This window comes from Aethalodelphis obliquidens, unplaced genomic scaffold (assembly GCF_003676395.1).
Source record: "Aethalodelphis obliquidens isolate GAN/ISIS:26980383/991018 unplaced genomic scaffold, ASM367639v1 scaffold85, whole genome shotgun sequence".
Taxonomy (NCBI): domain Eukaryota; kingdom Metazoa; phylum Chordata; class Mammalia; order Artiodactyla; family Delphinidae; genus Aethalodelphis; species Aethalodelphis obliquidens.
Window position 1 is genome coordinate 745,798 of NW_020838029.1, and position 26,103 is coordinate 771,900.

At 43.4% G+C, this 26,103-nt stretch overlaps 1 protein-coding gene across 1 annotated transcript in view; it reads left to right on the top strand.

Annotated features, from left to right (window-relative positions):
- Positions 1–18,633, top strand: part of ZC3H12B (zinc finger CCCH-type containing 12B) — a 31,529-nt gene extending 12,896 nt beyond the window's left edge. Inside the window, exons 2-5 of the mRNA XM_027093616.1 lie at positions 13,433–13,572; positions 15,009–15,243; positions 15,903–16,009; positions 17,191–18,633. Of these exons, the coding sequence (XP_026949417.1) occupies positions 13,433–13,572; positions 15,009–15,243; positions 15,903–16,009; positions 17,191–18,611 (1,903 nt within the window). The 3' untranslated portion in view covers positions 18,612–18,633. The remainder of the gene's footprint in view (positions 1–13,432; positions 13,573–15,008; positions 15,244–15,902; positions 16,010–17,190) is intronic.
- The last annotated feature ends 7,470 nt before the right edge of the window (positions 18,634–26,103 follow it).

Consider the following 26,103-nt stretch of genomic DNA (forward strand, 5'->3'; position numbering starts at 1 on the left):
TAACTTTCTCTGTCTCTATAGAATTAAGTGAAACTGTTACTTTTCCTGATCTTGAAGCGGTGTTCTTCTGTGGGAGTGTCCTTATGCAGTCTGTGTGTGCCCAGTGACTTTGGTGGGAGAGCTGAATCTGAAATGAGCACAGGTCACATCTTCCCCAGGTGTGTGCTGACAGCTACCACCCTAGTTGGTGGTAGGGCTGGATATGGAGGAGCTAGAGCCAGAAACAGATGTGAGCTGGGGCTTCTCCTATGATCAATGGTTGTCACCACCCTATGGGGGCTGGGGTCCAAGATGCTGGAGTAGAAGCCCTAAGGGTTGGGTCCAAGCTGGTCCCATACTCTCTAAGTGTGCACTCTCCCCCAGCAGCAGCACCTCCACCCTAGTGGAGGGCAGAGCCAGAGCAAGTGGAGTTGGAACAGTAGCCCAGTGAGGGCTGGAGTGGATTCTGGGGCAGTTGTGAGAAACCAGCCAGAGTCCCAGGCTGTTTTCAATATGCTTTCTTTGCCTTGTTCCTGGGAGTAAGGAAGTGTGCATGCATACTGTTCATGATGGAGTCTCAGTTTCTCACAGCCCCTCTAGTAAGTCCCACCAGTTTTCAAACAAGGTAAGGGGACTCATCTTCCCAGTGTGAGACCCCAGTGCTGGAATGCCAAATATGTGGCTAGAACCATATATTTGGCATCCACTCACTTCCTAGGGAGTATCTCCAAGCCTATGATATACCCCTCTACTTCTGTGTCCCCCGCTAGTAGCACAGGTCCCAAACTGATCACTTCTCCTCTCTGCCTGACTCCTTGCAGATCTTTCTTTATAGGCTTGGTTGTAGAAGAGCCTTTCTGCCAGCCTCCAGTTAGTTTTCAGTGAGAGTTGCTACACATGTAGATATATTTTTGATGTGTTTGTGGGGGGAGGTGAGCTCCCACAAATGTCCTCCTACTCTGCCATCTTGATTCCCCCTTTTTAAAATATGTTTAAAAATCACAGCATCATAATAGGCTATGTAAAGGAGGCTAGACATCTCCCCTGTTTTAATGAGGGGAAACTAGAAGCATAGTAACAAGAAAGTTAAGTGACCTGTACACAATATTCCAGGAATCAGAATGATGCAATGGGCAGTGAAAAGCAGAGAGTGATTTCTGTGCCCAAAGGACCAAAGGTAACTTTGCCCCCCTCCCTAATAGGCATAAACTAGAGTGATTCTTGAGGGGAAGAGGTATGGATCTGCTAAAATCAATTTTTTTTCCAGATCAGGCCACCCAAAACACTTTAGATTGGACCCATTTCCCAAGACCCACTCTTCTTTAAGTGTTTTGTGTTTTGGGGGTGGGGATGAGAAGAACCCAGGACTTCTTTGAGAACTTTGAATTCATGGTGATATAAGATCTTCCTTGTATTTGGAATTCTGTTCAAGGATTGCTGATTATGAAGGACGCTTTATGGTTCTTTTGCTTTGTAAGGAATAATGAAGAGATTAATTACCAAGGTAATTAGTTTCAACATATCTAGTCTTTGCCAATAGTAAACTCTCATGCTGATAGGAAGATAAACTTTTGTCTTTTATAGTAGTTGATTTACTATGTTAAAGATACCTCACACAACTTAAAGAGAGCAAAAAAAAAATCAGCACTCAACCTTATTTTTAGGAGCATGTTAAAATAGTGCATAATGGACAACATATTTTTTTTTTAATTGCCAACTGTGTCCTTGTTAGCATCTCTTCCTTGTATGACTAGGAAAGTTACTGATGAGTCCCATTTATTCTGCAATCACATTTCACACGGTCAAAAGTTCAGTGCCATAGTCTGCTCATGATTTTTAGTGCCATTAATCTGAATTCATTTTGTTTTCCCCATTCTCCTGTAACTTTATCATGAGATTGGTACTTAAACAAACTATATACTGATGTCTGTTTTTCCTCAATGTATTGGATGAGACTGCATTGAAATCATGATGCTTTGTCATTAATAGCATTTGTTTAACATTTGCAATAGTGGTGTACCTGTAATTCACATATTGATGTATGGTAAAATCCTAAAGGGTTTGTTCATTCAGAGAGCTGTTTCCTTGGGGGTTGGGGGGGATCCATTTCAGTGGAGTTAAGGCTTTCAAAGGTAAACGCCACCATATATTTTTTTTCTTAGCTGTGTGGGGTCTTCATTGCTGTACATGGGCTTTCTCTAGTTGTGGTGAGTGGGGGCTACTCTTCATTGTGGTGCACAGGCTTCTCATTGTAGTGGCTTCTCTTGCTGTAGAGCATGGGCTCTAAGCATGCAGCCTTCAGTAGTTGTAGCACCAAGGCTCAGTAGTTGTGATGCATGGGCTTAGTTGCTCTGCAGCATGCGGGATCTTCCCAGACCAGGGCTTGAACCTGTGCCTCCTGCATTGGCAGGTGGATTCTTAACCACTGGGCTACCAGGGAAGCCACCCCACCATGTTCTTTTTTAAGTCTAGGAGAAGCCCAAATATTTGAACCCTACAAAAAAAAAAGTCAGAAAGAGAGGCCAGTGACCCATCTGCTAGACAGAATTTGGCTTGGAACCTAGATCGTGAGACATATCTAAGCCACTTGACAGAACAAAGTGAGTTGTAGTGTCCCTAAAACATTCTGTAACTTTCAGGTCCTAGGTTTTATATTGCTTTTTAGATAGGATTTTAGGTCCTAGCTTTTTAAAATTGCAAAAGGACATTTTGCAGGTTCAGGCTAAAACAGGTCATCTTGCAGGATTTATTTTCCATTTTTTCATTCATTTATTCCTTAAATATTTATTGATCTCTAAACTTTGCATACTGGGCCCTTATGTAGTGTTACTGGGTTGGCGTGCCTTGTGTCAAATAGCTTCAACTAAGGAGGTCAAAGGAAGACCCAGACCAGTAATCTCTGTCCTTGTGATAGCAAGCAAAGAATTGCAGGCTACCACTTTGGGCTTAAGTGCAAAGCAAAGTTTACTAAAGCATAGTTACACTCTCAGAGAGAGAGTGGGCTATTTCTGTGAAGTGAAACCAGCACTCCTGTACAGGCTTAAGAGTGTTTGTAAGGAGCGTTCTGTGAGGAGGTGGGTCATGATCATGGGTGACAGGGGATCATTATTTGATTGACAGTCCCGAACTATGTAACAAGTTCATTATTGTGCATGCCCTTACCCTTAATTCACTAAGAAAAGCCTACCCAGATGGGCAAAACCACTTACAGATTTTATTATAATGATGGTATAATGAGTTTGGGTTTACTATAGGTTATATGCCTGTCTGGTCTGGGCATGTGCAGCCCAGAGAAGTTCCCTCGTGTTATTGGGTTCCCTCTTTATCTTTATCAGGATAAATTGCCCACCACCTGACCATAGTTTCACCCATTCTGGGTGGGGTCAGGGGAGGGTCCTCAGATGGTTGGGGTATAACTTGACTATTCCCCACTTGTCTTTTTACCACTGTCACCTCCTTGCTGCTAATGTCAGGGGAGAGTCCTCAGATGGTTGGGGTATGACTCAACTACTCCCCTCTTGTCTTTTTGCTACTGTTGCCTCCTTGCTCTTAATGTCAGGGGAGGGTGCCCAGAGGGTTGGGGTGTGACTTGATAGTTTCCTTCTTGTCTTTTCACCACTGTCACCTCCTTGCTGCTAATGTCTGACTAACTACCTAACATTCCCCCTTCAAGAGTATGGGACCCAATTCTTTGTGACATGGGCGATGACTGCTCTGGCTGCTTCCTGCTGTTAAGGGGCGGAGTCTTGATTGGGTCCCTCCTCTTGCTCTCCTTCAGCTAGGAGGTAGGCTGGAGTGATGATCATCAAGGGGTCCCATGTAGATCTTGGTCTCAGGGCCAGGCTGAATGGGCTGGTAGCTACCTCGCAGAACCATTTGGAATCGAACAGCCTGTATGCGTTCTGAAATGAGTCGAACAAGTAGGTTTATGATACAAGGGCCTAATAACAAAACAAAGGCTGTCAGGACTAATGGTCCCAACAAGGGCAACAGTTATGTCCATATCTGGGTCTCCATGGAGGAGAGGAAGGTAGAAAGCCAACTAGGGCCCTGTCCTGCTCTCTCTTTCAGATCTTCTATTATTTTGATGTTTTTCTTTAAAGCCAGAAGGTTTTCTTCAACCTGGCTGGAGATATTAACATAGAAGCAGCATGTTTCATTTAACAGGGCACAGACACCCCCGGCCTCAGCTGTTATAACAGGGGTCCCAAACTCCCTGGCTGTGGATCGGTACCGGTCTGTGGCCTGTTAGGAACCAGGCCATACAGCAGGATGTGAGTGGCAGACAAGTGAGTGGAGCTTCATCTGCTGCTTCCCATCGCTCACATTACTGCCTGAACCATCCCTGCCCCCCACCCAGTCTGTGGAAAAATTGTCTTCCATGAAATTAGTCCCTGATGCCAAAAATGTTGGGGACTGCTGTGTTATAACATTGAGGGCCCTCTTATTTTGTAAAATCACCTCAGCCAGAGAATCTAGGGCTGACTGTTGCTCCTCAATGGCTGCTACCATAGCCTTCCAGGATTCCTGGACCATGATGGTAAGATTGAGAATGCTTCTCTCTAAGAGGTGTATACCCGCAAACCAAAAAATTTCCTCTAAAGACACTGTGGATCACTTCAGGTTGATCCAAATGGCGATCTCAAGTACTTTAACAGCTGTAGGAGAAGACAGCAAGACTGGATAGGGTCCCTTCCAGGTCAGCTGAAGTTGAGAACCAGGGGAGCCATCCTTCCAAGTTTTGATGAATACTTGTGTTACTGGAGAGTAGAGGCAAGGAGAAGACTCTGGAGAAGGAAGCCTTTTTACCACATGTTTCTGGAGGGCTTTTTGGAATTGTCCAAAGGAGGTGACAGAGTATGTCAGTAGGTCCCCTCATAAGAAAGGGCTACCATACAGCATTTCATAAGAGTTAAGGTTAAGTAAGGCCTTTGGGGATGTTCTGACCCTTAAAAGAGCAATAGGGAAGGCTTCCTTCCAACTAAGGGAGGTCTCTTGGGTTATTTTTCTTAAGGTATTCTTTAAATGTTGGTTGGCTCTTTCTACATTTCCTGAGGATTGGGGTCTCCAGGAAGAATGAAGGTGGTACTCAATATCTAGAGCCTTGGATATCTGCTGAATAATTTGGTAAACAAAGGCAGGACCATTATCACTCTGAAGAGACAACAGGAGGCCAAATCTAGGGATTATTTCAATTAAAAGCTTCTGGGCTACCTCCGAAGCTTTTTCTGTCCTGGTGGGGAAAGCTTCCACCCAACCAGTAAAGGTGTCCAGAAACACCAAAATGTACTTATATCCTCAGTAGGGAGGAACCATTGTAAAGTCCATTTGCTAGTCTTCCCCTGGATATGTTCTGTGTCTCTGAGCTAGAAGGGCCAATGGGGGTGGCTTATTTCCCTGAGGATTGTTAGTCAGACAAATAGGGCATGATGAGGTTACCTTATTAACTACATCGTAAAGTCCCTTCCCAGAGAAGATAGAAGAAACAATCTGGTATGAGGCATCTCTCCCTAGGTGACAGGCTTCATGCAAAAATTTAATAATTTTCCACTGGAGTGACTGGGGCAGGTGAGTTAAGTCCTCTCTCCAGTACCATCCATCTGGGTCAAGGTGGTACCCATGATTTATGGCCCATTTGATTTCCTTAGGCAGGTAAGACAGGGAAGGGAGAGAACTAAGGGAAGGAACTAAGGCACCCTCTATCACAAAGGGCTGAAGGGCTGCTTGTCGGGCAGCCTGATCAGCTAGCCGATTTCCCTTTGTTATTTCATCGTCACCCTTCTGGTGACTTCTGCAATGAATCACTGGTACATGGAAAGGCTTGAGGACTACATCCAAGAGGGAGAGAATTTGAGGTCCATACTTAACTGGGTTGTTTTGGACCATCAAGTAGCCACATTACTTCCAGATAACAGCATGAGCATGCAGAACCAAAAAAGCATATTTAGAGTCAGTATATATATTAAGGGCCTTATTTTCAGCCATGGTTAAGGCTTGGGTTAAAACAATTATTTCTGCCAATTGGGCTGAGGTCCCTGGGGGAAGAGTCCAGGCCTCAATAACCTGTGTCAAGGAGACCACCACATACCCTGCCCTTCTACATCCTTCAGAAACAAAATTATTTCCATCAGTAAACCAAACCTCCTCAGGTTTTGTAAGTGGAATATCAGTTAGATCTGGTCGGGGCAACAAGGAATGATATATTATCTTCACATTGGTGAACTGGTAGACCTTCTTCAGGTAGGGGGAGCAGGGTAGCTGGATTTAAAGAGGAACAGACCATGACACATAAGTCTGGATTCTCCAACAGTAATGCTTGATATTTGAGGATCCTGCTATCTGTGAGCAAGAAATGGCCTTTCTCTTCTGAGAGAGGTAACCTGATGGGAGGTATATACTGTCAGGGGAGGCTTCTTCCACTAATAAGGCCAAGGCAGCAACTACCCTAAGATAGTTGGGCCATCCAGTAGCCACCAGGTCCAGTCTCATTGACAAATATCCTACAGGTCTCCAGACAGGGCCAAGTTCCTGAGTTAAGATTCCTAAAGCCATCCCTTGATTTTCTGCCACAAATAGTTGGAAAGGTCTATCAGTTCTTGGGATTCCCAAGAATGGGGCCTGAGATAGTAATGTCTTTAGCTGTTAGAAATCTTGGGTTTGGTTAGGGCCCGAGAGCAGAGGTTTAGAGTCAGATTTTCCTTTCAAGGTCTCATAAAAAGGTTGTGATTTTAATCCGTAATTAGGAATCCATAGTCTGTAATACCCCATGAGGCCTAAAAAGGCTCAGAGCTGCTTTCAGATAGTTGGTTCCAGCAGATCTAAATCCCTTGTATTCTATATGGGGAGATACTTCGTTCCCCTGGGGAGAGGATTACTCCCAGATATTTGACTTCCTGCTGTGCCAATTAGACCTTAGACTTAGAAACTTTATAGCTTTTTTTGGCCAAAAAATTGAAGGTCTGGGTAGCATGAGTTAAGGCTCTCTCATGGTTTTGGGAGCAAATAAGGTCATCCACATACTGGATGATAGTCCCTTCCTCCAGGTATAGATCTTGGAGGTCCTTGGCCAGGGCCTGGGCAATAAGGTGAGGGCTGTCTCAGAACCCTTGAAGTAGGACTGTCCAGGTGAGTTGTCCTCTATTCCCTTCCTCATGCCACTCAAAAGCAAAGAGGTAGTAGGACTGGGGGTCCAGAGGTATGGAAAAGAAAGCATCCTTTAAGTCTAACACAGTAAACCAGGAGGCTGTGCCTGGGATGGTCCCCAACAAGTTGTATGGGTTGGGGACTACTGGATGGAGTGGGACAACTGCCTCATTGACAGCTCTTAAGTCTTGGACCAGTCTGTATTATCCATTTGGCTCCTTAACAGGTAAGATAGGGATGTTGCAAGGAGAACTGTAAGGAATAAGTAGCCCGTGTTGTAAAAATCTGGATATGAGAGGCTGCAGTACCCTTTGGGCTTCTGGGCAAATTGGATATTGTTTCTTTCTTTTTTTTTTTTTGCGGTATGCGGGCCTCTCACTGTTGTGGCCTCTCTGGTTGCGGAGCACAGGTTCCAGACGCGCAGGCTCAGCGCCCATGGCTCACGGGCCCAGCCGCTCCGCGGCATGTGGGATCCTCCCGGACCGGGGAACGAACCCGTGTCCCCTACATTGGCAGACGGACTCTCAACCACTGCGCCACCAGGGAAACCCTGGATATTGTTTCTGATTGGGGAAAGAGGTTGGCTCCTTTAAGGTGATAAGCACTGGGGAGGCGGTTATAGCTCTCCCTGGGATTCTATCAGCCCAGACCTGGGGGTCTACTGACAACTTATCTAAGGCTGGTGTGCCAGTTCTCAGAGGGGGCTGTGTCTCTAAGACTAAGAACTGGAGGGGTGTTACTGGGGTGGTTCCCCCAAGTAGCAATCTGGTTCCCAGCTTGCTGGGAACAGTGGAAGGGGGCATTCAGGTATGACCAGGAAGGAATGAGAGAGAGTATATCCTTCCCAGTAACAACACAAAGGGACAGTAAAGGGCCTAGTAGTAAGTTTACCTGAGACTCCTGTACCCTGACAGGAGTCGGAGAAGGGTCCAGAGAAGGAAAACTAGGACAGAGTAAGCGGCCCCTGTATCCAATAAGAAAGATATGGTCCTACCTGCCACATCCAGGTTCGCCCTTGGTTCCAATCCAGTAATACTGACGTTAAACAGGGGGGCCATTTGGAGCGGAGGGTCCCGTCAATCCAGGGTCATCTGAGGGGCTGCCCCTGGCCCCGGGGCCCTTTAGCCCAAGGGGCAGTTGGCTCCCCAACGGCCACTTTTTTGGCATTTTGGACAAGGCATCTGAGGAGGCTTGCCCTTGTGGAAGCATTCCCCCCGCCCAGTAGCCAGGCTTTCTACAAACCCAACATCCGTCTTGGCTTCTGCTGGGACGGGTCAGGGTTTCTCTGGATGGGGGTTGCCCCTGTAGGGCTGCCAATAATTGGGCCTGCCTATTTTCTTTCCTCTTTTCCCTCTCTGGGTAAGGAAACTATCTTTTAAGAGGTTGGATTAAAATTGGGTTTCTGGCAGATGGAACAAATCAAGCTCGCTTGTCTAGATGGCTAAACCCTTTTTACTAATATTTATGGAAAACAAGTCAAGTTCTAAATTACTTTACCCTCTTTTTCAAAATTTGCATTTTAAAACGATGGCAGAGATAAGGGTTCCTGAGAAGACCAGATAGCACATTGGCATCTCAAAGATACAGGCAAGTTTCTCTTAGGATGACTTTGTTTCCCCTTTGTTTAATACTTACAAGCCTCTTAAGATAAATAGGGAAGGTTTGGGAGTGGTAAAAGGATTGGTGGGCTTTGGATTATTTTTGGAGCCACACTCCTGGTTTTGTAAAGACTACATTTGTAAAACAAGGACAGTTTTGTTTTTCTTTTTTCAAAGAATCGGGTGGCTACCTCAATGATATTGAAGGACTAACATACCCATTTACCTATGTTGGAAAGTTTTACTTTTCCTCATTTAGCTTAGGGGAGAAGGCCTCTTCCAAAATTCCAATCAGGCTCTGAATATCAGCTGTGATTAATTTAGTCAGACCAGTGGCCTCCTATTTTGGTAATCTATGTACAAATATTTTTGAGGATCTTCCCTAGGTTTAAGAAATTTGTGAGGGTGGTTCCCTTGCCCCTCAAGAAATATAGTGGCCCCTAACTTAGTTAATAAACCTCTTCCCATTAAAGGGATGGGACAGTCAGGCACAAACAGAAAGGACTGTAAAAACAGCTGGCCATTGATGTTGCACAAAAGGGGTTCCAGGAAAGTGTGCCCCTGCCTTTTCCCTGACACCCCCATTACATACTCTTTATGGTTACTAAGTTTTCCAATACTTTGGGTTAAGACCGAAAAGGTTGCACCAGTATCTATAAGCAAAATTCTATCAGGAGGCCTGCCACATCAATGACCACCCAAGTCTCAACATTTATTATGTAGATGGTATCTCTAGGCAGAGCCACTTTTGGCCTCGGGCCCCCTCAGTCTTCTGATTGTGAAACCGTCAATGGCTGAGGGGCCCCCATCACTCTCTGATGTCTGGGGCATTCCTTCTTCCAATGCCCTGGCTGTTTGCAAAGGGCACATCGATCGCAACTCTCCTTCCAGTGCCCCTTTTGTCCACACAGGGTATATTGGTCCTGTCTGGGTATCCATGGGCCTAGTGGTCCAGGAAAAGCCAGCCTCACAGTTGGTGGTCTCTGAGCAGACAAAACCACTGCAATCATTTGGGCCTTTTGCATATTTCTCTCCATGCATTCAGCATTTTTGGCCATATACCTATTATTGAAAAACAAATAAGCCAATTGGAGCAAATCGTTCTTTGGAGTCTGAAGACCAGCAGTTGCTTTCTGAATTTTGCACCTGATGGCTGGGGCAGACTGGGCCATGAAATGCATAGCCAAAAGGGCCTGTACCTAGGGGGAGGAGGGATCCATATTCATTTGGGATCCATGGCCTTGTAGGGTGAGGTTCCCTAGCTGGCATTCTAGAGGTTGTAAGAACAAATGGTTTTGTACTTCTACAGAAACTCCCATGACCAGGATAGACTGAGATGTTTTCTGTGCCACTATGGTGTTTACCACAGAATATGTGACACCATATCTATTAGAAAGTCAATCAACTTATTCCTCACTGTCAATGTTACCTGGGGGCTCTTGTGGGAAAGTTAGAATCGGGCACCTCAAGTCCAAGGGAGTCCCCGGGCCTCTTAGAGGATATCGGAGCAAGGGAAATTGCCCTGCTGCGGAAACGGCTCCCGGTCCAAATTGGGTGTTCTGTCGGGTCTTAGATGGTGATACTAAACCAGGTTCCTGTGCTCCAGGGGTTAACATAGAAACTATTATTTGATCTCCATGGGTAAGGTAAATAGGAGGTGGTGAATATGTTGGCAGCATGGGTCAGAGGGCAGTTGGAACAACTGCCGGGGCAGCTTGCTCGGCCGCTGGGAGAGCTGGATAGGCTAGAGGGAGGCTTAAGTTTTGAAATAACATATCCCCACTCTCATTTTCTCCCTCTTCCCCTTGTAGAATAGGTTCCCCCTTAGGTTTTCTTTCAGACCGCTGCACCATAAGGTGACAGCCCTCTGACTCCTTTTCCTCCTGATGCAATAGCATAAATGCTTCTACATATGGAATCTCATCTCTTTTCCCTGCTCTTTTGCAAAACACTTCTAACTGCGATATCATATAATAATTGAGGGCTTCCTTGGTGGCACAGTGGTTGAGAGTCCGCCTGGCGATGCAGGGGATACGGGTTTGTGCCCCGGTCCGGGAAGATCCCACATGCCGCGGAGCGGCTAGGCCCGTGAGCCATGGCCACTGAGCCTGCGCGTCCGGAGCCTGTGCTCCGCAACCAGAGAGGCCACAACAGTGAGAGGCCCGCGTACTGCAAAAAAATAAAAATAAAAATAAAATAATTGAGTGAGCCATTCAGGGGCCATTGTTCTTCTGTTCCTAACATATATTGGATCTGTACCCTATTATAGTAGTATATCATATCTTTCTTAGTCATAGGCTCACAGCTATGTTTTGCCCATTTATCTAATATACGCCCCAAAGGGCTCTCCTTTGGGATAGATGGAGTATTTCCCATTTTTATAAGTTTTATAACACCAGAACACAAAAGACACATATTCCAACACAAAAAGCACAAATTCCAACATCAACAAAACCAAAACCAAACCCACCAAACCGGTTCCCCAACAATTCCCCTCTCCAACAGGGTACCCCAACCAAACAAACTGGTTTGTCCTGTAAAGGAAAAGCCCAAATTGAGGGGGAAATATGTTCTAATGTGCACGGCAGAGCGACTTACTCTCCAAAATCGAGTCTGTCGATTTATAGAAGTTTGTCGGTTCCTTGCTTCAACTGCCAAGAGCTGGGGTAGCCAGTGCCACTTCAGGGAATTTTGAAGGGAACACCCTCAGGACAAATGGTCCCCGCAGCTGCTAGGGCCTAGCCCCAGTATTCCCTGACTGGCGCCGCCTAGCCGCAAGCAGCAAGGCTCCTGGCTGGCTAAGCTAAATTTGTTACCGAGTCCAAGATCGCTCTGCTCGCCGCACAACAGGCCAATAAATTGGGAGACGAGGTGTTGAGACAAGGAATAGCTACTGTATTCGGAAAGCCAGCAGACTGAGAAGATGGCAGACTAGGGTCCCCCCAAAACCCATCTTATTAGGGTCTGGTTGCCAGTTTCTTTTATAGAATCAGAGAGGGAAGTAAAGTAAAAAGTCAGAATAGAGAGGGAGAGGTGGGGAGGAAGTAAAGTAAAAAGGGCCATCAGTCTTGAAAAACATCTCCTGGAATGGGAAGGGATGTGTTAATTTCTTTTTTCTTGCAGCCATTCACAGGTGGGTAGGGTTCCCTGAGGCAGGCCGTTATGTATGGCTATAATAACAAAAGCAATGAAAAGCAAATGCTAAGGTCAAAGAAACAGATCCAGCATGGAGTCAAAATTGGCTCTTCCCTGCTAAAATAGTTTTTCCAACTTTTTACAGTAATCCCCTGTTATCCACGGGTGGGGGTGGGGGTTACGTACCAAGAACCCCAGGGGATGTCTGACACTAGGGATAATACCAAACCCTGTTTGGTATATACTCTGCTTTTTCCTATACATACATACCTATGATAAAGTTTAATTTATGAATTAGGCACAGTAAGAGATTAACAACAATAACTAATAATAAAATAGAACAATTATAACAGTATATTGTAATAAAGTTGTATGAGTGTGTCTCTCTCTTAAATATCTTACTGTACAAATTCGGTGTCTTTTCCATCTTAACTTTTGCAGTTTGAGGTGCGACAGCAAAACTAGCATGAATTTCTTTTTCTTTCTTCACAATTTCATGGATAGAGGATTCGTTCTTACAGTAGACCTTAGCAACCTCAGCATATGATTTTTTTTCTTTCCTTAAGTCAAGAACTTTCACTTTTTCACTTAAGGGAAGCATTTTATGGCCCCTCTTCAGTATATCCAAATTGCGAGCACCACTACTCTTGCACTTTGGAGCCATTATTAAGTAAAATAAGAGTTACTTGAACACAAGCACTATGATACTGCAACAGCCAACCTGATAACAGAGATGCTGCTAAGTGACTCAGAGATGGGATATGCTGGACAAAGGGATGATTCACCTCCTGGGGTGGGATGGAATGGGATTTCACCAGATTTCATCACTCAGAATGGTACACAATTTAAAACTTATGAATTATTTATTTATGGAGTTTTCCATTTAATATTTTTGGACTGCAGTTGACCGTGGGTAAGTGGAACTGCACACAGTGAAGCCACAATAAGGAAAGAATACTGTACATATACTTTCTTCTATAAAATTTAGATTACATTACATGTAGTCCAAATCCTTTCTTTTCTCTTTTAGCATTACACTGTGAGCATTTCCCACATCTTAAAATTTTCAAGACTGTGACTTTTGTTGGCACATCATATTTAATTAAATGTGATAACTTTTCAGTCAGCATTTATGTGTGCCTTTTTTGCTATCAGTTGTTTTATAAGCTTACTATATGTGATTAAAATTCATCTCCAATTAATCCTCAATATAAACTTTATTTAAACCTCTGGTGACACCTCTTCTTTTTTCATCTGATAAATATCTGAATCTTTGAAAAGAAAGTGGTAATAGAAACAGAAAGAGATGAGAGAAAATGGAAATCATGATAGGAAATAGTCACTAAGGCTGCTATAAGTTGGGAGGTGTGGCCTTGAATGAATGTGTAATAATAACTGCAATATTTGTAATGATGGAATAAAAAAGAATTTGTTTTTTTTTAAAAATACATTTTTGCCATCCTCAAGAAATAATATGTCTGTCGTTAATGCCTTGGTGCTAAGAAAAAGCCTGTTCGGAGTATTTCTTTGCTACCTGTTGTCAATCTTCTCTACTCTCATTCTCTATCTTCCTGAAGCCATGGGAATAAAGAAGAGTTCTCCTGCAGAGGAATACAACTTGCTGTGGAATGGTTTCTAGATAAAGGCCATAAAGACATTACTGTATTTGTGCCTGCGTGGAGAAAGGAGCAATCCCGCCCTGATGCACCAATTACAGGTACCATTTCATATAAGACATTTCTTCTCATCCAGAGGCAAAGCTGGCAAGATAGTTTGGGGACAGCTTGATGCTCCCAAATTAGATAATTACTTTTCTAAATTTATTAAGTATACTTAAAATGTTTTTATTAAGTATATTTTAAAGCATATTTTTCCTGATCCAAATAAACCATTTTGCTGTGGCATACAGCAGTTAAATAAAGACTTCAATTTCAAGCAAAGAATAAAGCACACAGTTGAAAAAAAGGAGTGTTTTTTCTATTTGACCACAGACTTCAGACTAAAGGGGGATGAATCTGAGTTTTCCAAAATACTAAAGAAACCATAGTAGACAGTGGATCTTATTCTGTACCAGATAAGTGACTGTGGGATTTGCAGATTAGGGGGTAGAATAGAAAAAGAGAAAAGTCCCATGGCATTCAGAGTGAACTTATCCATGAGGCACAGGAGGCCCAGTGCCTAGGGCCTATGATAGATACTTTTAGGGTCCCATGTAAAAGTTTTAATTTTATTATTTTTTTAACATCAGAGGGGAAAATTGAATATAACAATGAATGTATAATAATGTACCTAACTGGATTGTTTGTTTTTATACTAACCCAGTTGTAAAGTATAATTTTTAATATTTCTTTAATGGAAGAAGGGACCCATGAAGGCAAAAGTGCCTAAAGTCCACAAAAGTCATGATGTGGCCCTATTGGCAGGAGGATCACTACATTCACTTGTAGTAGTATATGAAGCTAGCTCTTTACAGCATTTGAGAGCATAAATACCCCAGTCCTCTGAGTATCAGCTCTTGCCTGTTGTGCAAAATGAGAAGGTTCAGTGAATGGCTGTCAGAACTGTGTCATGGAGCTATCTGCCAGCTGCTGAACAGGCTCCCAGCCTCAGTCTGAGAGTGGATCCTGGCTTCTTTCCTCAGTAATTAAGAAGCTAAAAGGAAAGGGGGTCAGTACTCACGTGCTACCGCTTAATGTTTTTCCTTAGTCATGGCTTTCCCTCAGGCAGAAGGCAAAAATGTTGTCCCTAGGAGGGATGCTTTATTCTCCTTCTGGCAGACACATCCTCAGCATACTGCCCTGGTTTCTTCAGCAACCAAAAGCTGATGCTTCAGCCAAAGGGCAAAACAAGCCTCAAGAATGCTAGGATATCAGTGTTATTTCTCACTGTTCATGGTAGGTTTTAAAAACTTAGATGTCATTGAATCTATTTCCTTCATTTTATCAGAAAGAAAACTGGAATGCAAAGGGGAAGGTAACTTGCCTAAGGTCACAATCCAAATTGGTGCCATAGCCAGGAATAGAGGCCACTTTCTCTCTACGGGCAAATAATATATTAATCTAGTACCAACTTTTGTATTTGTAATATGGGGATAATGCTGTTGATTTCCAAAGGTTATTTCTACCCTCTGGCATATAATCCGTATTTCAACAGATCAAGATATCCTACGTAAACTGGAGAAGGAAAAGATTCTTGTCTTCACACCATCCAGAAGGGTCCAGGGCAGGAGAGTTGTTTGCTATGATGACCGGTTCATAGTCAAACTGGCTTTTGATTCTGATGGCATCATTGTATCCAATGATAACTACCGAGACCTTCAAATTGAAAAGCCAGAATGGAAGAAGTTTATAGAGGAGCGGTTGCTGATGTATTCTTTTGTGAATGACAAGTATGTTTCTTTCCTGTAGGCTCTGAATAGCCTAAATCCAAGTTACTACTAGGGATAGATTTCATTTCATTTCAATAAACATTTGCTGGACACTTACTGTGTACAGTGCATTATGCTGGTCACCATGGGGATAAAAGGCTGAATGAGTAACAGGACTCACCCTTAAGAGGCTCAAAGTGTACTGGAGAAGAGAAAGATTCCCACAATGTGTCATGACATGTGCTATGGTTAGAATTTTTTAAAATTGCTTTGTCTATGTGAAATGATAGGAAAAAGCCCCACAGAGGAGATAACATTTGAGATGAAGTTTCTGCAGAGGAAAGAGGGCTGCTGGGCATTTCAGGTAAAGAAGACATCATGAATAAAGCTATAAAGATGTGAAAGTGGATTGCATGTTGGGGGAACCAGCAGGCATGCCAGTATGGCTAGAACTTATAATCCACAGAAGAATGATGCACGGGAAAAATCATTCCTTTTTTGTGTTAAAGTGGAAACAGAGGGAAGAACTGCTGGCTTAGCAGAAGATAGACTTGAGGCAGGAAGGGCCATTAGAAGGCTGTGACAACAGTATAGGCAAGAGGTAGTGATGGTCTGAACTCCTGATAAGGGATAGTGGAGACAGAATGGAAGACATTTGCCTCTTGCTTGCTTGCTTTCAGATTTATGCCTCCAGATGATCCTTTAGGACGCCATGGCCCAAGCCTTGAAAACTTCTTAAGAAAGAGACCCGTTGTCCCTGAACACAAGAAGCAACCATGCCCTTATGGTGAGTACCTATGTGCAGAACCAAGTTCTGTACTGAGAGAAACATGAGAACTCTGTGAATACTTTTCTCTTCAAGGTTTCCCTTCCAAAGGGAAAATCCTGGCTTGTCCACTTTCTGAGTTAAAGTCTGTGTCTTCATGTATTATCAGTTAGGCATTTAAAGAAACATCTTAGAAATTACATGAGGAAAAGGTAACTAGGATTGAAGGAAAGAATAATTGTCACTAGTTAAAATGATGCATGTGTTCTAGCTGCCTCTGTCCTGAGCAGGGTTGCTGGGTGTAGGGAAGTGCAGAAACCCACTTGGCCTATGGAATCAGAAAGGGCAATGCCAAATTGGGTTTGGCCTGAAGAAGGACATGTCTTTCAGGCAGGTGACTGCACACTCTGTCAACTAATAATACCCTTTTCTTCCAATCTGTACTTTCCAGTTTGCTTTCAAACTTTATTTTCATTTCCTTTTTAAAATATAGTTTTCTAGAGTACTTTCATGATCTTACCCAAGTCCCTAGGATACAAATTTGTGAGCCTAATAATATGACATGGGATGCCTGGTCTGAGGCTACTTTGAATGTTCACTATTTTTGGATAGTCATTTATTTATAGGATGACTAGGTGTTTGTTCTCAACTATCATTTATTCATATCATAGAGTATTTCATGTTCATTATTTTCATTTAATCCTCACAATGACCCTATAATAAAGGTATTATTATGAGCCTTGTTTACAGAATAAGAAAATGAGGCACAGAAAGTAAAATCGCTTACCAAGGTCATGGGGCTAGTAAGTGACATAGCTGGAATTCAAACTCAGGTCTGACCGGCCTCCAAGCCGGTGCTCTTTGCACTGAACCACCCTGCCTGCTGCTGCCCTACACTGCCTCAGCATGTGGGTTATACCTAGGCAAAGTTGTGAATTACAGGAAAATGAAGGCTGTTCAATGGCTCAACTCTTAGCTTTCGCATTGCAGTTTCCTCCCCAGGTTTCCACTTCTCTCTCCCCTCACAGTGTGTGATGCCACCGTGGTGTTGTCTGTCTCCTATCTTTATGAACAGTTAATTTTCTGCCTTAACCCCAAACAGTAAAACTCTAACCTGAGTGACCAGATTGTTACGACAGCTTCTGGCACAGAGAGTTGCACTACTCTGAGAAAGAGTCTTACCACAAGGCATTATTTTTCAGGCAAAAAATGCACCTACGGCCACAAGTGCAAATACTACCATCCGGAGCGGGCCAACCAACCGCAGCGTTCGGTGGCTGATGAGCTCCGCATCAGTGCCAAACTGTCCACAGTGAAAACCATGAGTGAAGGCACCCTGGCCAAGTGTGGCACAGGGCTGTCTAGTACCAAAGGTGACATAACCTCAGAAGTCAAACGTGTGGCCCCCAAGCGCCAATCGGATCCCAGCATCCGTTCCGTGGCTGTGGAGCCTGAGGAATGGCTGTCCATTGCCCGTAAGCCTGAGGCCAGCTCTGTCCCCTCACTTGTGACTGCTCTAAGTGTCCCCACAATCCCACCCGCCAAAAGCCATGCAGTGGGTGCACTCAACACCCGTTCAGCCAGCAGCCCAGTGCCAGGATCCTCTCATTTCTCCCACCAGAAGTCCTCACTGGAGCACATGACCAGCATGCAGTACCCCCCGATCCTGGTTACCAATAGCCATGGGACCCCTATTAGCTACTCTGAGCAATACCCAAAGTTTGAGTCCTTGGGGGACCACGGCTACTATTCAATGTTAGGTGACTTCTCCAAATTGAACATCAACAGCATGCATAATAGAGAGTACTACATGGCTGAAACAGACCGGGGGTTGTACGCCCGGAATCCCAACCTCTGTCCTGACAATCGTATGAGCCATAGCAGGAACGACAGCTATTCCTCTTACAACAACCTGTATTTGGCTGTAGCTGATACTCATCCTGAAGGTAGTTTGAAGCTGCATCGCTCAGCATCTCAGAACCATCTTCAGCCTTTTCCTCATGGTTACCATGAAGCCTTAACGCGAGTGCAGAGCTATGGCCCAGAGGACTCTAAGCAAGCCCCCAACAAACAATCAGTCCCCCACTTAGTTCTACATGCCCAGCACCCGACAACTGGAGCACACTCCAGCTGTCCTGGGGACTATCCCATGCCTCCCAATATCCATCCTGGGGCAACTCCCCAGCCAGGACGTGCCCTGGTGATGACTCGGATGGACAGCATTTCTGATTCCCGTCTGTATGAGAGCAACCCCATGAGGCAAAGACGCCCTCCTCTGTGCCGGGAACAACATGCCAGCTGGGACCCACTGCCCTGTGCAACTGACTCCTATGGCTACCACTCCTATCCCTTGAGTAACAGCCTCATGCAACCATGCTATGAGCCAGTCATGGTACGGAGCGTGCCTGAAAAGATGGAGCAGCTTTGGATGAATCCTTGGGTTGGAATGTGCAATGATTCCAGGGAGCATATGATCCCAGAGCACCAGTATCAGACCTACAAGAACCTCTGCAATATTTTCCCTTCAAACATCGTCCTTGCAGTGATGGAGAAGAATCCCCACACAGCAGATGCCCAGCAACTAGCAGCCTTGATTGTTTCTAAGCTTAGGGCTGCACGTTGACATGACATAGGACTTATTTCATTTTACAAATATAAATATGAATACCAATAATGCACTAATACTATGATAATAGTAACTAATAATTTTGTGTTACACTTTACAAGTTACAGAGTGTTTATGTCATTGATGTGCATAACAACCCTGTGAGGTAAGTCTTACTAATGTCTTGCTTTCTAGACAAGGAAACTGAAGCTCAGTGAGATTAGGTGACTTGCCGAGGTCACACTGCTAGCAAGTGACCAAGTAAAGACTCACACCCAAGTCCTCTGACTCCAAGTCCTATGCCCTTTTACACTGCACCATGCAGGTAATGGAGGACAAAACCCAGGGGAAAGGTCCAAATGCAAGAAACTCCAGGGGATTCCATTACCAACTGTTTTCTTAGTCACATATTCTATATTACAAAGTATCGATGATATATCTAATTTTAGAGAGCAAGAGCATCAGGATCAATCCATATGTTGAATTAACCTTTTAGGATTTTTAATAGGAATATTTAAAGGTATTTAAAAGTAAATGCATACTTTATTGCATGGATATCTGACCATTCAATACTTTTATTAACCGAGCTATAGGGTCACATCGAAGCTTCTAGAGCTATATTTCAAACTTATTGTTAGCAATTATATTGCATGTATGACTGTATGTATTTGTTTGAGAGGTGTGTGTGTATATCTCTATATAACCTTTTATATAGTGATGATAAAAAGACAGGCTCTGCACAGCCCTTAGTCTACAGCTGTGTAGATCACAAATCAGACTTTATTTTATGTCACATTTCATAGTTTCAACTAGTTTTGAAAGTGAAACTACATCCTAATATTTGAACATTGCTTTCTTAGGCACCAGAGCAAACTGGCTCTATTTCCTTTGCACTTTTTACTTGTCAACATTTATTGACAGTTCTTAGCTTTTAAGTCTCTTCACCTCAGTAAATTAGGGATCAGATTGAAGCCTTCTTCTGCAGAGGAGCTGATGGATAAGCTCAAGTTCCAAGCATAGTAGATGCGTGTGCTAGACAAGCACAGAAGAGTTTAACCAGGACCAAGGGATTTCCTACCAGAATCCGCTTCCCTTAATCCCAGGAGAGATGGCCAAACTCATTTGGCGTTAAATGATGGACACAAAAGCTGCATTCAAGGAGGGTCTAATGGATGCTCTTTGGACTTCTGACCTATGCAGTATTCAACACTACAGGATGAAATGTAATGCACAGCCATGTAATCCACTTTGTCCTTCCATCCACCCTTTGGGCAATAAGGTTGATCATTGGTGGAGCAGAATTTCTTTAGGAAACAAAATTAGGGGATTTTCTAGGTGGAAAAAAGGCAGCTTCCAAAAGGGGATGCTACATCTTTGCTAATAGCTGGCTCAGTTACACACTTCAAATGCACACAAAGAGTGTGCACTTGACCTTAGGTAATTCTTAAATGCATTACTAAAGAAGGCAGGACTTTGTGTTGAGGGCACCATTTGCGCAACTTGTATCTTGCTCAGGGTGGGAACCTTTGTAGCTAAATGCCTCTAGAAGAGGTGTTTATTGTTTTTGGTTTTTTAACAGCTGCACTAAATGAACCCCTTTTTGAATCCATTGTATATTGCAACATTTTGAACCATGACCAGCTCAGTATTTCTTGAGCTGGAACTTGCTAATTTCTATGGTCGTTTTTTCATGAAAGTTGAGAAGGCCTGGTCTTGGCCTTTTGTTTCTTCATGAGAAGGTGTGACACTGCCTATAAATGTTTCTTACTGTGAAACACTCCGAATGTGAGACTGTAGTCAGGGTTGTTTCTGGTGGTTTGATAATGGCTTGCATGCTGCTTTCTGGCTTTGTGTCTCTGTCCTAGTTGATCAAAACTTCATCTCAGTGTTTCTCTTCAGTTAACCACAGTTCACATTCATCTCCTACCCTCTGATCTTTCTATCCCCCAGCATACTGAGATGTAAAATTATTTTCTGTCAGGTAGGTCCATAGAGAGTGACGTGCTTGCTATTTCACACAAACACCATTTTATACCTTCAGCTTCTTGGACCTTCTAAATCTGTCCCATGTCTAAATCAGGGTATTTGACAATCTTAGATGACTCTACTGCCTTTGTGCCAGTTAGTTCATCTTCCTACCAAAACCATCAATGACACCACTGTATCCACTAGCTGCACAACGTACAGGGAAGCACAAGATTAATCTTGTCAGCTGCAATTCATCTGGAACATATTCATGTTTAGTACTCAAAAAAATTGTAAGCTCCTCCCAATACAGGAAATATTTTTAGGGCAGCGTATGTATTTCTTATTTCCAAAAACAATTGTCATTCTTCTCATAAAATGTGTATGAATCAAAGCGGCTAGGAGCAATGCCTCAAATAACCAGAAATGACCTTCTGTTGATACAAATTGTATCTCTTTTTTTCCTGATTGTATAGAAGCAAATGTACAAAACTCATCTTAAACTAGGTTTGGTATTGACTTTTCACTATGATGTTTGTGGCACTGTGTGTCACAAGGGAGTAGCCCAGGGGTCATGAGAGAGCTTTTATTTCCAAAGGGCAGCAGTTTATAGACAAAGACAATTTTTCAAGGCCTCTTTATTACTATGTCCAACAGCTACTGTGCATAGTTTCAAGCATTATATTGCATAAGTTTCTCTTTAGCCTGTTAAGTTTAATATATCCTTGCAAAAGAGACTTTGTGTAAAAAAGTGTCAGTGTTAGTGGTTCATCTGCAAGAATCTACAAATCAAGCTGGGAACTCCCCTGGTGGTCCAGGGGGTATGACTCCACGCTCCCAATGCAGGGAGCCTGGGTTCAATCCCTGGTCAGGGAACTAGATCCCACATGCATGCCACAACTAAGAGTTCACATGCCACAACTAAGAAGTCTGCATGCCACAAATGAGTCTGCATGCCACAACTAAGAAGTCCATGTACCGCAACTAAAGATCCCGCATGCCACAATGAAGATCCTGTGTGCTGCAACTAAGACCCGGTGTAGCCAAAATAAATAAATAAATATTTTAAAAAATATATATAAATGGAGCTGTACAATTATGAATGCATTGAGGTCTGCACACTTCTTGACTTCCATTTTGTCTGCAATTATAAAACAGTAAATACAAAGAAAGCCTGGAACCCCTTTGGCTCCCTTGATAATAAAATCAAGCTTCCTTCCTAGGGCTAAGTGTGTGTCCTTCAGGATACTTACCTCCAAGCACTAAGCAGGGGTTACTGCACAGTGTTTTGTGTGGTTTTCAAGAAGTATATTTTGCAAGAGGTGCTTTGTAATTTTAATTCTTTCACTGAGTTTCTGAACTCATAGCAAGTCTGTGCTTGTTCAGGCCTTATATCTTGTAGATTTTGTGAATTTTTTTTCTTTTTGTGATTTTGTTGTTGTTATTTTTATTTTTATCTGAAGAAGTGTGACTCTGGAGTGGCATGGTCAATCCAGGGCACCATTTCTGTAAAACAACTCAAAGGAAAGTGAGCTTTTTCAAAGGTAACATATAGCCATTGCACTCTCTCTTAAGGTGCAAGAAATGGGAGGATGACAGATGCTTTATGGAAATGGTATATAAAACTTTTCTTCTATGTAATGAAATATACATCTATATATCTATATCTATATCTATATCATCTATATATCCTTTCTCTCTCTCTTTCTGCTAGTTTCCAGGAGAATACTTCTAAATCCATTTTTTCTATTTTAGAATAAATTATCTTTATACAGTAATTCAAACACTGATATCCATTAACCTTTGGCACTGGGTTTTTTTCTAATATAGAAGAGTTCATTTTGAGAGGCGCTCAGTTACTGTTCTATCTATGCTTTAAGTATGGGACTTTGTATAAACACCCTTTTTGAGGGCCAACAATTTCAATACACTTTAACTCTGTGAACTAGGTCTGGAACTGCACAGGGAAAGTAATGTCAAGCTGTCCAAAGAGCCCTGCTCAGGTGTCCTCCCAACCCTTCTCTGCCTTCCCCTAGTTTGCTTCTCCTCAGGTCTGACACTGAGGTGTGCATAATCTTCAACTGAAAAGGCACTACACTTAGTTCTCATTGGAAACCAAACTAGTATATTTTGGGAACCTGCTTATCTAAATAGCTGATGCCAAAAGACTCAGCATATTCCATATCTATCATAGTGTAGCTAGCTATATACATAGGCAGATTGATTAATTTTAGTCCTGGTTTGTGTATCACTGAGCTATAGTAGTTTGCTTTATCCATTTGTGGGGTTAAATGATACTGTATAATGGCTATAAACTTTTATAAAATCTCTTTGGGTTTTTTGTTTGACCCAAACATTATGTAAGTCTCAACGACAAAATACACAAAGCTAACCTGAGGTGAGTGAAAATATATCGTGTCCCCAGTTTTGTCTGCGCCTCTAATGCATGTGCAATGCTTTGCAATATGTTCTCACTAGCATGAATGTGCTACGACTACTTCAAGAGGTTTTAATTTGTTTCACCTATCATCATGATGGAAAATGCTGTCATTGACAACAATGAACTGTAACCACACTTAATTACTGCATAAATGTTTTGTTTACTAACCACTAAGGGCTCTGTTTCTTTAAGAATATCACCAACAAAGCCATACCACACATATAAATACACACACTCAGCTCCTAAAAAATTAGACTTCTGTCCTTGGGATTTGCATCTTGAGATAAGCTATAATGGGAGGGATCTCCCCAAATGAGTTCATCTGAATTTCATCACAGTAAACATATGCCCTCTAATTTTTGTATACTAACACATCTATAAGTGCTAATCAATCGGTGTTTCCCGTAGGGGTGGGCTGGACCAGGCCTTCACTGGTGGGTCAGAAACTGGTGGAGGGCTCAGGGCTCAGGCTTATTTCTGTAAAAGCCTACTGTTTCCCCCCTGAATAGCCTCAGGTCCACAGAGACATCATCTGCCGAGCCATAGCCAGAATATCAGAGCTAGAAGCAGCCTGGCACCCTACAGTTCACAGAGAAGTCACATGGGGAGTGCTCAGTTGCATGGACTCAATCAAGTTATAGGTATGAGAACTGAGGCTCCAAGAACTGAAGAGATTCAACCAAGGCTTAACAGGGAGTTGATGGCAAAGCCAGGACTGGAACCCCAGGCCTCATTGCTCTCAGGCCAGTGAGCCCTTTATCACAGTGGTGTCTGCTCTTCCCTTAGGTCTCTCTGAAGCCTCATCCTTACCCCTGCACTCCTCCTCCCCTCCCCGACACAACAGGCCAGTCTCATTCTAAAGGCAGAGGTGGACACAGTGGCTGCAGGGGACCTCAGGCTAGGAGACTTCAGAAGGGGCTAGTATTCGTGAATCTTTTTTTCTTTTATCATCCTTCTTGGGACTAAGTGTGCTCATCTCTCCCCGTCCTTTTCCTCTTCTGTCTGTTTACTCCTGCTGTCTCCTCTCACATTTCTCAGACATACATACAACAAATTCTTACTGAGTACCAAATAGGAGCTTGGCCTATACTGGACTAGGGAGAGGCTGAAGAGGAGGAAACAGTTCCTGTCTTCTGGAACTTGCACTGCAGTGAGGGAATGAAACATGCTTAGAAAATAAATGAATTCCCTTTCTTAGAGGGCAGTGACAGTGTGAGGTTAGGGGAAGTGATAAGAATAATTAGAATTCTAAGAAGGGACAATTCAATGTCCAATGCTTCTCCCTAATCACAGGCAGAAAATCAGTTAGTCTGACAATATCCCTCTCTAGCTTAACCTCTCTGGCCTCAGGACCTCCCTTGTTCTTCGCTTAACCCATATTCCAATTATTCTGGACCCCTCACTGGTGCCCCAATATGCCATGGTCTTTCTTATAACCCTCCAGACTTTTACCTTCCTTCTACTGTTTTGACTAGTAAAGTCACCTCCTTATTAAGCTGTCCCACCTCCTTGTCCAGACATTGTTAGTCCTTTCCCCCGGGGGCCTTGCAGGCATCTTGAACAATACGTCTATTTTAGCACTTGCCACTCTGTTACAATCATGTTGGCATGCAGATCCCATACAAAACATGAAACTCCTTAGGGGCAGGAACCATATTCTTCATTACTAATGAAATTAACTCCTATCAGAAGGGGTGTGTTGACTTAAAAAAATACACAACCTGAGAGTTGCAAGTTAAGTTTTATCTGGGGCAAAATGAGGACTGAAGCCTGGGGAGACAGCCTTTCAGATAGCTCTGAGAAACTGCTCCGAGGAGGCAAGGGGAGGAGCCGGGATATAGGGGAGTTTGCAACAAAGGGCAGGTAGTCAGGAACATCAAAAGATTACTGTTAATTAAAGAAAACCAGATAGCTCAAATTAAGGAATTTAGCGCTTTTCTGTGTATGGGAAGATGCAAGAGTCTGGGCTTACTGAAATCATTCCTTTGATATGCACCTCAACCATCTGGGGCCAGTATCCTGTATTTTCACATCCTGAGTTTCCTCAGGGCTCACCGCAGGGAGTGGCTGCAGTCTGATGGCTGCTAGATGTCAGGTATTCTTTTCAGCCCTGAGTTTCCTCAGGGCTCACCAGCTCATGTTGGAGGGCTGCAATCGTTGATGACTGTGACATCCTTTGTTTATTGATAAGGCAGGAAATATTCCATTTATAAATATTCCATTCCACTTATATTCCATTTATCAGGTGACTCTCATTATTGTTGTTGACTAGCAATATAATCAGTGCTCCCTTCCCTTGACCCTGAACCCTGCTCCTCGGTTAAATGTGTGCAGTTCAAAGACTTTCTAATCAGTCTCTGGCCTCTAGTCAGAAGGAAAAGGTGCAAGGGCACTGGGCTAAGGTTGCTTCCTGGCCTGTCCTCCCCTATGCCCCCTCCCTCACTTCCTACCCCCAGCCCCCGCCATCTAAAGCAGCCCTTCCCAGGGACCTGGCTTCACAAATCCCAGGTTTCAGGAGGACTCCAGCCAACAATAATGCTTGGTTCTTACTCTCCCTGGACCTGGACTAAAAATGGCTCTGATAGCCTACTTCTCATCTTTAGGTCAGTTTTTGAGGGCCAGGGGAGAGGTCTTTGTCCTAGGTTATATGGAGACCCAAGTCCTGAGTTCAAGGCCTGTGAACCCTGGCATGAATCCACACCACTCACACATACAAAGCATGAAAAGCTTTAGAAAGCAATTGCACATCTATTATCTTATTTGATCCTTACAAGCCCATGAGGCAAATATCCTCCTTCTACAGATCAAGAAACTGTGACATGATTTACCCAAGGCTGTTCTCATTAAGTGGTGGAGCTTGCCTGGAATCTAGGTCTTTGGGTAGCTTTTTCCTCTATACCAGAGCATCTCAAACTTTAGTGTGCATCAGAATCATGTGAAGGGCTTGTTAAACCAGATTGCTGGCCGCCCTCAACATTTCTGATCCAGGCCAGGAGTGGGGTTCAATAATTTGCATGTCTAACAAGTACCCAGGTGATGCTGATATTACAAGAAACTCGTTCTACACCAAGCTGTTAACTTGTTCTGTGTCCTTAGGCAAATCCC